The following is an 11679-nucleotide window of genomic DNA, read 5'->3' as shown; positions in this document are numbered from 1 at the left end:
ACGCGCTCCAGCAGGTGTATCTCACTGATCATCCCTAAAGCCAACACCTAATTTGGCCGCCTTTCGCTCCAGTTCTCTGCTCCCTGTGACTAGAACAAATTGCAAAAATCGCTGAAGTTGGAGACTTTTATCTCCCTCACCAACTTCAAACATCTGCTATCTGAGCAGCTAACCGATCGCTGCAGCTGTACATAGTCTATCGGTAAATAGCCCACCCAATTTTACTTACCTCATCCCCATACTGTTTATATTTATTTACTTTTCTGCTCTTTTGCACACACAATCTGCAAAATTTAAATTATTTGCCTACCTCATGCCTTTTGCACACAATGTATATAGACTCTCTTTTTTTTCTACTGTGTTATTGACTTGTTAATTGTTTACTCCATGTGTAACTCTGTGTTGTCTGTTCACACCGCTATGCTTTATCTTGGCCAGGTTGTAAATGAGAACTTGTTCTCAACTAGCCTACCTGGTTAAATAAAGGTGAAATAAAAAATGTTAAAATAAATACTGTATATATTTATTTATCTTGCTCCTTTCCACTTTCAGAGAGTATTTCCTCCACTGGACATGTAACTTTTTTGTGTGTTACAAAGTTGGATAAAAATGGATGTGACATTTTTTTGGTCAACAATCTACACCAAATAGAATGTAATGTCAAAGTTGAAGAATAAAAAATAAAAAAAACTGCACCTGTACATAGCCCATCTGTAAATAGCCCATCCAACTACCTCATCCCCATAATGTTATGCTCCTTTGCACACCAGTGTCTCTACTTACACATTCATCTTCTGCAAATCTACCAGTCCAGTGTTTTATTGCTATATTGTAATTACTTCACCACCATGGCCTATTTATTGCCTTTACCTCCCTTATCTCACCTCATTTGCACACACTGTATATAGACTTTTTTCTACTGTATTATTGACTGTATGTTTGTTTATTCCATGTGTAACTCTGTGTTGTTGTATGTGTCGAACTGCTTTGCTTTATCTTGGCCAGGTTGTAAATGAGAACTTGTTCTCAACTAGCCTACCTGGTTAAATAAAGGTGAAATAAAAATGAAAAATAACATTTCTCAATGCAATCAAACCTGCATTGCAGTATTTACACAGTATCTATTTTTCCAATTGTCAAATTAACCAGACAGACTGGTCTTGGGTACTGTATAAAAAAAACTGTTCTGTTTTTAGGGAGAATCCATTCACAATAGCTCCCCAATACCCTGCATGGTCGGAGGTACTCTGTTCTGTTTTTAGGGAGAATCCATTTACAATAGCTCCCCAATACCCTGCATGGTCGGAGGTACTCTGTTCTGTTTTTAGGGAGAATCCATTCACAATAGCTCCCCAATACCCTGCATGGTTGGAGGTACTCTGTCCTGTCAATATAAAAGCTCATATGAAGCTAAATGCCACAGAAATGTCAGGCTACTTCTACAAACAGATACTGTGGGATCGGGACAGCTGTCATGGCAACTCTAATGTAATATTTACAAGGCCAATGTCAGGCTGGACAAAAAAGCTCTCAAGTCCCAAATGGCACCCTATTCCCTATATAGTGAACTTCATTTTTTGACCAGAGCCCATGGGGTATTAGTGCACTATATAGGGAATAGGGTGTCATTTGAGGCGCATCATATGTCTCCACTGAGCGGCAGGTGTCCAAAAGGATGATGATGTTGAGCGCATAGAAACCATGGCAACGTCCACGTAAAAGAAAAGGTCTATTAGCATCCCGCTGGCTGATGTTAATGGTAGAAACTTTCCACAGGTCAATAGCACAACAAATGATGAACGCGTACACATAAAAGTTGCTTTGAAACATGGCGTCACCAAACGTTACCACGGAAACCCTAAATAGAACAACAAGACACAGATAGAACAATGAGTCAGATATTTCACCACGTGTAGAAATGTGAAGCATCCGGGTTGACCTTTCCACTCACTACCAAATATGGTGATGACAGGAAGCCCAGTGGGCGGCAGTGGGAGGCAGTGGGAGATAAAAATGGAGCTAGATGGATTTTGACAGACATTCTTCTAATTTTATTATCGATGAAACATTTGATCTCTATACAGTATTCTGTTTCCAAAAAAACTATAATCTGTAACAAATTGAGTGGACTGCGTTTTGTACACTTTAGCCTTTGTCAAAGTTTTTACAAAATGGCGTTGTTTAGAAGGAGTGCATGGGAGAATTGAGTTATTGCACACGTGCACTTTACAGGGTACCTAACGAAAATATGTTAATAAGTGCTAGAACAGTCCAATAGGATGTCACTAGCTTGCGATTGGCTCTGACCACCTCCTTGCTTGTTCTGACCACTATGATTAATTTGCTCCAATTGGAAACGACAGGCTCCAGTCTATCTTGGGTAGAGATACTTTTGAGGAGATGAGAAACTCCATCTGAATCGTATTGACGCCAATTGTGTACGTTGCCCATGTGTCGTCAATGGGCTGCACAATGCATTCTGGGCTACACTGGAAGAAGGATAGCTCTCCTTCAAGTAGTGAATGGGAGTCAATTGGGCGTTAACTCAAACCCCCAAAATTAGCATGAATTTCGTCAACACGAAGTACAACATTACAAATCTTTAGTATCGTATAGCTTTGGAATTACAGTACGCACATTCGAGGAAAAAAGGCAGATTTCTCGAATCATACCTTGACTTTGAGAAGGGATTGCGGAACGATTAGTTTAGCAACAGTGTAAAGTAGCATGACTATTTGAACACGATTGGTCACCAGTCTGCTGGGTGGTGCGTTATACACTGCATGACCAAAGGTATGTGGACATCTGCTCATTGAACATCTCATTCCAAAATCATGGGCATTAATATGGAGTTGGTCCCTCCCCCTTGGCTGCTATAACAGCCTCCACTCTTCTGGGAAGGCTTTCCACTAGATGTTGGAACATTGCTGCTATAACAGCCTCCACTCTTCTGGGAAGGCTTTCCACTAGATGTTGGAACATTGCTGCTATAACAGCCTCCACTCTTCTGGGAAGGCTTTCCACTAGATTTTGGAACATTGCTGCGGGGACTTGCTTCCATTCAGCCACAAGAGCATTAGTGAGGTTGGGCACTAATGCTGGGCGATTAGTCCTGGCTCGCAGTCGGCGAACCAATTAATCTCAAAGCTCTTCGATGGAGTTGAGGTCAGGGCTCTGTCCAGGCCAGTCAAGTTCTTCCACACCGAACTCGACAAACCATTTCTGTATGGACCTCGCTTTGTGCAAACTGTTGTCACAAAGTTGGATGCACAGAATAATCTAGAATGTCATTGTATGCTGTAGGTTTAAGATTTATCTTAATTGGAACTAAGGGGCCTGAACCATAAAAACAGCCCCAGACCATTATTCCTCCTCCATCAAACTTTACAGTTGACACTATGCAATGGGGCAGGTAGTGTACTCCTGGCATCCTCCAAACCCAGATTTGTCTGTTGGACTGCCAGATGGTGAAGCGTGATTCATCACTCCAGAGAACAATGGCGGCGAGTTTTACACCACTCCAGCCGACGCTTGGCATTGCACATGGTGATCTTAGACATGTGTGCGGCTGCTCTGCCATGGATACAAACAGTTATTGTGCTGACGTTACTTCAAGAGGCAGTTTGGAACTCGGTAGTGAGTATTGCAACCGAGGATAGACGATTTTTACACCCTACACACTTCAGCACTCGGCGGTCCCGTTCTGTGAGCTTGTGTGGCCTACCACTTCACGGCTGAGCCGTTGTTGCTCCTAGACGTTTCCACATCACAATAACAGCCCTTATTAATTTGAAGGGGTATCCACATACTTTTGTACATATAGTGTACATTTCTCCATTCATTTCCCAATGGGATTCCCATCTCCTCCTTTCTCGAATATCTCCGTCTTGGGTTAGTTATAAAAAAAAATATTTGGTAAAGAGGCCAATCGAACTCGACCAAAACAATGGAATCGCCATGGAAAAGCATGGGGGAAAGGGCCTGTGGGAATGTTCCCGAGTCTCCTCATTACCCCCCAGCAAAATGTGCCTGTTTATATGTGTATTTAACTCTATGTTAAAGGTAAAAAAATGTTTTTTTTTTATGGATTTCAACCTCGACGCATGATTATGTCATCGTCACCAATCAACTGCATTACAGTTTTAAAAAGAAAACCGACTTTGACTTCTACCACCACCACTGATTTCTGTGTGCTAGCTTTCCCAACCAGTTTATATGAACGAGAGTTCGAATTTAGCGGTCACTTCTAAACCTGAAAAAGGGACAACTTCTACATGTTATGCAGTGTGTGTGTGTGTGTGTGTGTGTGTGTGTGTGTGTGTGTGCAACACTGTACACGTGAGCTGAGAGAGACACCCACCCACCCATGCAGCCACTATAACTACCACTCCCACAGACATGTCAAAAACGCAATTTGTGTCTGGCCAGAGCCAGATATATATATAATGAATGGCTGTGGATCTGTCAGAGACTACATACAATAGGTATGATTCTTGAATGAAATCATTGCCAATAATTTCAACAATGCTGTGACAGGTGGAGGTGTGTGTATAGTTTGTACTTTGGACTATACACCCCGAATTTCACATGAACTATGTAATTCTATGCATAGAGGAGGATTTTGCATAAATAAATACAAACTATGGCGCGAGGGAGAGAGGCTATCACCTATCGCTGTCCTACGAGTGTTTCGTTAAATCATTATTGCGTTGAACACGGTTTCATTTGACCTCTCTCTAGAAAAAAAAGAGCTTTCTGTGAGCGAGAACACATTAAAGAGCAAGAACCGATAAAATCACACACTGGTCATATTCCGATATAGAACGTCAATTACAATAATCTAGAATTAAACACATGCTCCAATTGTACATTGTTGTGCCAAGTGCTATAAAAAAAGCCTGTGTTCTTTAGAATTCCGTTGGAAGCATAGAGAGAGAGAGAGAGAGAGAGAGAGAGAGAGAGAGAGAGAGAGAGAGAGAGAGAGAGAGAGAGAGAGAGAGGCACTGCAGAATGACAGATCAACATGAATAAATCATCAGAAAGCAGAGCTGACCACCAGAGAGAGAGGTGCGCTGCCAGATGCCAAGGCGCTTGTCTGTCTATAGTTCCAGAGCGATGTCCGTGATGCTGGACCTTCTCAACGTGTCCATTCACAGGTTACCTGTAGCCTATGCACTGACCACGAGACACGACGAGCTCACACCCTAGGAGATTGAGAATCACACTTGAAAGAGGCATGGGGTTTCTATTTAGAAGAAACCTCTTTTAAAAACCTTGGAGTAGATCGAACGCCGTCAGATTCAATTTGGGTACCGCGGTTTGAGAAAAGAGAGTCTTCAATATCGGTGTGATGGTTAACGAATACATGTGGGATTATTGTGGACATGAATGTACCGGGACGTGTTGACAAAATGTTCGTCAATATGATCTCTTTTGTCACATACCTGAAGTTAATTGATCTACTCTGAATACTTCGACTCAAAGGTTTCAACGGTCGCTTGGATAATAAGTGATTAATTCGGGATTTTTTTCTTCTTCCAATATGCTTATGAATTGAACGCATTAAGTAGCCTGCAAGTGGGTACTTGAAGATCTGACATCTATACATTTTGATATATAGATCTGAGGAGAATAAAACACGAAGCCATGTCTTGTCTGCTGGTGTTAGTGAACTGTGTGTTCCTGTTGCTCTTCGCCAGCGACATGTTGTTGGTCAGTGGAAGTAAGTGAATATATAATATGTTTTGGTTATTGTTTTTAATTACACGTTTTCTAGAAATCCTCGCTCAATCACTGTGTCAAAATATCATATACAACTGCACACGGGGACATTGTCTTTGCTGTCGCTGTCGATAGGTTGGTGGGTTAATGCTGTGGGTGCAGCTATATTTGCCGAAGTAGTGGGTAGGTTGCTGGGTTAATACTGTGGGTAGATTGGTGGGTTAATGCTGTGGGTAGGTTGGTGGGTTAATGCTGTGGGTAGGTTGGTGGGTTAATACTGTGGGTAGGGTGGTGGGTTAATGCTGTGGGTAGGTTGGTGGGTTAATACTGTGGGTAGGGTGGTGGGTTAATGCTGTGGGTGCAGCTATATTTGCCGAAGTAGTGGGTAGGTTGCTGGGTTAATACTGTGGGTAGATTGGTGGGTTAATGCTGTGGGTAGGTTGGTGGGTTAATGCTGTGGGTAGGTTGGTGGGTTAATACTGTGGGTAGGGTGGTGGGTTAATGCTGTGGGTAGGTTGGTGGGTTAATACTGTGGGTAGGGTGGTGGGTTAATGCTGTGGGTAGGTTGGTGGGTTAATACTGTGGGTAGGTTGGTGGGTTAATGCTGTGGGTAGGTTGGTGGGTTAATACTGTGGGTAGGTTGGTGAGTTAATGCTGTGGGTAGGTTGGTGGGTTAATACTGTGGGTAGGTTGGTGGGTTAATACTGTGGGTAGATTGGTGGGTTAATGCTGTGGGTAGGTTGGTGGGTTAATACTGTGGGTAGGTTGGTGGGTTAATACTGTGGGTAGGTTGGTGGGTTAATACTGTGGGTAGGTTGGTGGGTTAATACTGTGGGTAGGTTGGTGGGTTAATACTGTGGGTGGGTTAATGCTGTGGGTAGGTTGGTGGGTTAATGCTGTGGGTAGGTTGGTGGGTTAATGCTGTGGGTAGGTTGTATTTGCTTCACCATGTTGTTGTGCTGAATTGTTATCATGTAATCACACCTTATTCAGACACATATCTGGCACATTTTAACGTCCTGATTGTTTACCTCAACTTTTATAAGTAGCCTACAACCTATTCCTAATTAGCCAGGGATTATTAACACATGGTTACAGAATTACTCACGTGTAATTAGCAACTTAAAATCTCTTACTATCCAGGAATTGATGTGAGGAAGCTCCCTATACGATCTCATTTAATGACAGAGCTCCCTTAACGATCTCATTTAATGACAGAGCTCCCTATACGATCTCATTTAATGACAGAGCTCCCTTAACGATCTCATTTAATGACAGAGCTCCCTATACGATCTCATTTAATGACAGAGCTCCCTTTACGATCTCATTTAATGACAGAGCTCCCTATACGATCTCATTTGATGACAGAGCTCCCTTTACGATCTCATTTGATGACAGAGCTCCCTATACGATCTAATTTAATGACAGAGCTCCCTTTACGATCTAATTTAATGACAGAGCTCCCGATACGATCTCATTTGATGACAGAGCTCCCTATACGATCTAATTTAATGACAGAGCTCTCAATACGATCTCATTTGATGACAGAGCTCTCAATACGATCTCATTTAATGACAGAGCTCCCTATACGATTTCATTTGATGACAGAGCTCTCAATACGATCTCATTTGATGACAGAGCTCCCTATACGATCTCATTTAATGACAGAGCTGTGTTCTACAATAATATTTTGGTCAGTGTGTTTAAAAAAAAACCTTGAAACAGTATGTTAGTTAGCTAGCTAGACCATATCTCCTAATCATGATTTACATACATGTTTATTACCCAGATTTACAAGTGTCTTCTCAAATCATGTCAGACATTTGTTTAATTTATGACTTAGAAAATTAAAAAAACAGGTCTGTAGCGTGTGTTCCTTCCAGTAAACCAGGTCTGTATCATGTGTTCCTTCCTGTAAACCAGGTCTGTATCATGTGTTCCTTCCTGTAAACCAGGTCTGTATCATGTGTTCCTTCCTGTAAACCAGGTCTGTATCATGTCTTCCTTGCAGTAAAGCCAGGTCTGTAGCGTGTGTTCCTTCCTGTAAACCAGGTCTGTATCATGTGTTCCTTCCTGTAAACCAGGTCTGTAGTGTGTGTTCCTTCCTGTAAACCAGGTCTGTATCATGTGTTCCTTCCAGTAAACCAGGTCTGTAGCGTGTGTTCCTTCCAGTAAACCAGGTCTGTAGCGTGTGTTCCTTCCTGTAAACCAGGTCTGTATCATGTGTTCCTTCCTGTAAACCAGGTCTGTATCATGTGTTCCTTCCTGTAAACCAGGTCTGTATCAGGTCTTCCTTGCAGTAAAGCCAGGTCTGTAGCGTGTGTTCCTTCCTGTAAACCAGGTCTGTAGCGTGTGTGCCTTGCAGTAAGCCAGGTCTGTAGCGTATGTTCCTTGCAGTAAGCCAGGTCTGTAGCGTGTGTTCCTTCCAGTAAACCAGGTCTGTAGCGTGTGTTCCTTGCAGTAAGCCAGGTCTATAGCGTGTGTTCCTTCCAGTAAGCCAGGTCTGTAGCGTGTGTTCCTTGCAGTAAGCCAGGTCTGTAGCGTGTGTGCCTTCCAGTAAACCAGGTCTGTAGCGTGTGTTCCTTGCAGTAAGCCTGGTCTGTAGCGTGTGTTCCTTGCAGTAAGCCAGGTATGTAGTGTGTGTTCCTTGCAGTAAGCCAGGTCTGTAGCTCGTGTTCCTTCCAGTAAGCCAGGTCTGTAGCGTGTGTTCCTTGCAGTAAGCCAGGTCTGTAGCGTGTGTTCCTTGCAGTAAGCCAGGTCTGTAGCGTGTGTTCCTTCCAGTAAGCCAGGTCTGTAGCGTGTGTTCCTTGCAGTAAGCCAGGTCTGTAGCGTGTGTTCCTTGCAGTAAGCCAGGTCTGTAGCGTGTGTTCCTTGCAGTAAGCCAGGTCTGTAGCGTATGTTCCTTCCAGCAAACCAGGTCTGTAGCGTGTGTTCCTTGCAGTAAGCCAGGTCTGTAGCGTGTGTTCCTTCCAGTAAGCCAGGTCTGTAGCGTGTGTTCCTTGCAGTAAGCCAGGTCTGTAGCGTGTGTTCCTTCCAGTAAACCAGGTCTGTAGCGTGTGTTCCTTGCAGTAAGCCAGGTCTGTAGCGTGTGTTCCTTCCAGTAAGCTAGGTCTGTAGCGTGTGTTCCTTGCAGTAAGCCAGGTCTGTAGCGTGTGTTCCTTCCAGTAAGCCAGGTCTGTAGCGTGTGTGCCTTGCAGTAAGCCAGGTCTGTAGCGTGTGTTCCTTGCAGTAAGCCAGGTCTATAGCGTGTGTTCCTTCCAGTAAGCCAGGTCTGTAGCGTGTGTTCCTTGCAGTAAGCCAGGTCTGTAGCGTGTGTGCCTTCCAGTAAACCAGGTCTGTAGCGTGTGTTCCTTGCAGTAAGCCTGGTCTGTAGCGTGTGTTCCTTGCAGTAAGCCAGGTATGTAGTGTGTGTTCCTTGCAGTAAGCCAGGTCTGTAGCTCGTGTTCCTTCCAGTAAGCCAGGTCTGTAGCGTGTGTTCCTTGCAGTAAGCCAGGTCTGTAGCGTGTGTTCCTTGCAGTAAGCCAGGTCTGTAGCGTGTGTTCCTTCCAGTAAGCCAGGTCTGTAGCGTGTGTTCCTTGCAGTAAGCCAGGTCTGTAGCGTGTGTTCCTTGCAGTAAGCCAGGTCTGTAGCGTGTGTTCCTTGCAGTAAGCCAGGTCTGTAGCGTATGTTCCTTCCAGCAAACCAGGTCTGTAGCGTGTGTTCCTTGCAGTAAGCCAGGTCTGTAGCGTGTGTTCCTTCCAGTAAGCCAGGTCTGTAGCGTGTGTTCCTTGCAGTAAGCCAGGTCTGTAGCGTGTGTTCCTTCCAGTAAACCAGGTCTGTAGCGTGTGTTCCTTGCAGTAAGCCAGGTCTGTAGCGTGTGTTCCTTCCAGTAAGCTAGGTCTGTAGCGTGTGTTCCTTGCAGTAAGCCAGGTCTGTAGCGTGTGTTCCTTCCAGTAAGCCAGGTCTGTAGCGTGTGTGCCTTGCAGTAAGCCAGGTCTGTAGCGTGTGTTCCTTGCAGTAAGCCAGGTCTGTAGCGTGTGTTCCTTCCAGTAAACCAGGTCTGTAGCGTGTGTTCCTTGCAGTAAGCCATGTCTGTAGCGTGTGTTCCTTCCAGTAAACCAGGTCTGTAGCGTGTGTTCCTTCCAGTAAATCAGGTCTGTAGCGTGTGTTCCTTCCAGTAAACCAGGTCTGTAGCGTGTGTACCTTCCAGTAAACCAGGTCTGTAGCATGTGTTCCTTGCAGTAAACCAGGTCTGTAGCGTGTGTTCCTTCCAGTAAGCCAGGTCTGTAGCGTGTGTTCCTTCCAGTAAGCCAGGTCTGTAGCGTGTGTTCCTTGCAGTAAACCAGGTCTGTAGCGTGTGTTCCTTCCAGTAAGCCAGGTCTGTAGCGTGTGTTCCTTCCAGTAAACCAGGTCTGTAGCGTGTGTACCTTCCAGTAAACCAGGTCCATAGCGTGTGTTCCTTCCAGTAAACCAGGTCTGTAGCGTGTGTTCCTTCCAGTAAACCAGGTCTGTAGCGTGTGTTCCTTCCAGTAAACCAGGTCTGTAGTGTGTGTTCCTTCCAGTAAACCAGGTCTGTAGCGTGTGTTCCTTCCAGTAAGCCAGGTCTGTAGCGTGTGTTCCTTCCAGTAAACCAGGTCTGTAGCGTGTGTTCCTTGCAGTAAGCCAGGTCTGTAGCGTGTGTTCCTTGCAGTAAGCCAGGTCTGTAGCGTGTGTTCCTTCCAGTAAACCAGGTCTGTAGCGTGTGTTCCTTCCAGTAAGCCAGGTCTGTAGCGTGTGTTCCTTCCAGTAAACCAGGTCTGTAGCGTGTGTACCTTCCAGTAAACCAGGTCTGTAGCGTGTGTACCTTCCAGTAAACCAGGTCTGTAGCGTGTGTTCCTTCCAGTAAGCCAGGTCTGTAGCGTGTGTACCTTCCAGTAAACCAGGTCTGTAGCGTGTGTTCCTTCCAGTAAACCAGGTCTGTAGCGTGTGTTCCTTCCAGTAAGCCAGGTCTGTAGCGTGTGTACCTTCCAGTAAACCAGGTCTGTAGCGTGTGTTCCTTCCAGTAAACCAGGTCTGTAGCGTGTGTTCCTTCCAGTAAACCAGGTCTGTAGCGTGTGTTCCTTGCAGTAAGCCAGGTCTGTAGCGTGTGTTCCTTCCAGTAAGCTAGGTCTGTAGCGTGTGTTCCTTGCAGTAAGCCAGGTCTGTAGCGTGTGTTCCTTGCAGTAAGCCAGGTCTGTAGCGTGTGTTCCTTGCAGTAAGCCAGGTCTGTAGCGTGTGTTCCTTCCAGTAAGCCAGGTCTGTAGCGTGTGTTCCTTGCAGTAAGCCAGGTCTGTAGCGTGTGTTCCTTGCAGTAAGCCAGGTCTGTAGCGTGTGTTCCTTGCAGTAAGCCAGGTCTGTAGCGTATGTTCCTTCCAGCAAACCAGGTCTGTAGCGTGTGTTCCTTGCAGTAAGCCAGGTCTGTAGCGTGTGTTCCTTCCAGTAAGCCAGGTCTGTAGCGTGTGTTCCTTGCAGTAAGCCAGGTCTGTAGCGTGTGTTCCTTCCAGTAAACCAGGTCTGTAGCGTGTGTTCCTTGCAGTAAGCCAGGTCTGTAGCGTGTGTTCCTTCCAGTAAGCTAGGTCTGTAGCGTGTGTTCCTTGCAGTAAGCCAGGTCTGTAGCGTGTGTTCCTTCCAGTAAGCCAGGTCTGTAGCGTGTGTGCCTTGCAGTAAGCCAGGTCTGTAGCGTGTGTTCCTTGCAGTAAGCCAGGTCTGTAGCGTGTGTTCCTTCCAGTAAACCAGGTCTGTAGCGTGTGTTCCTTGCAGTAAGCCATGTCTGTAGCGTGTGTTCCTTCCAGTAAACCAGGTCTGTAGCGTGTGTTCCTTCCAGTAAATCAGGTCTGTAGCGTGTGTTCCTTCCAGTAAACCAGGTCTGTAGCGTGTGTACCTTCCAGTAAACCAGGTCTGTAGCATGTGTTCCTTGCAGTAAACCAGGTCTGTAGCGTGTGTTCCTTCCAGTAAGCCAGG

The 11679-nt window shown here is 45.1% G+C and overlaps 1 protein-coding gene across 1 annotated transcript in view; it reads left to right on the top strand.

Moving 5' to 3' along the window:
* The first annotated feature begins 4973 nt into the window (after positions 1 to 4973).
* fndc4a (fibronectin type III domain containing 4a) overlaps positions 4974 to 11679 on the top strand; it is a 79572-nt gene continuing 72866 nt past the window's right edge. The window contains exon 1 of the mRNA XM_036976390.2: positions 4974 to 5722. Coding sequence (XP_036832285.2) covers positions 5647 to 5722 — 76 coding nt within the window. The 5' untranslated portion in view covers positions 4974 to 5646. The remainder of the gene's footprint in view (positions 5723 to 11679) is intronic.

The sequence above is a fragment of the Oncorhynchus mykiss genome, chromosome 4, assembly GCF_057628025.1.
Source record: "Oncorhynchus mykiss isolate SJ-2025 chromosome 4, ASM5762802v1, whole genome shotgun sequence".
Taxonomy (NCBI): Eukaryota; Metazoa; Chordata; class Actinopteri; order Salmoniformes; family Salmonidae; genus Oncorhynchus; species Oncorhynchus mykiss.
The sequence above is the reverse complement of the archived record's forward strand: the minus strand, read 5'-3'. Positions and strand labels throughout refer to the sequence as shown.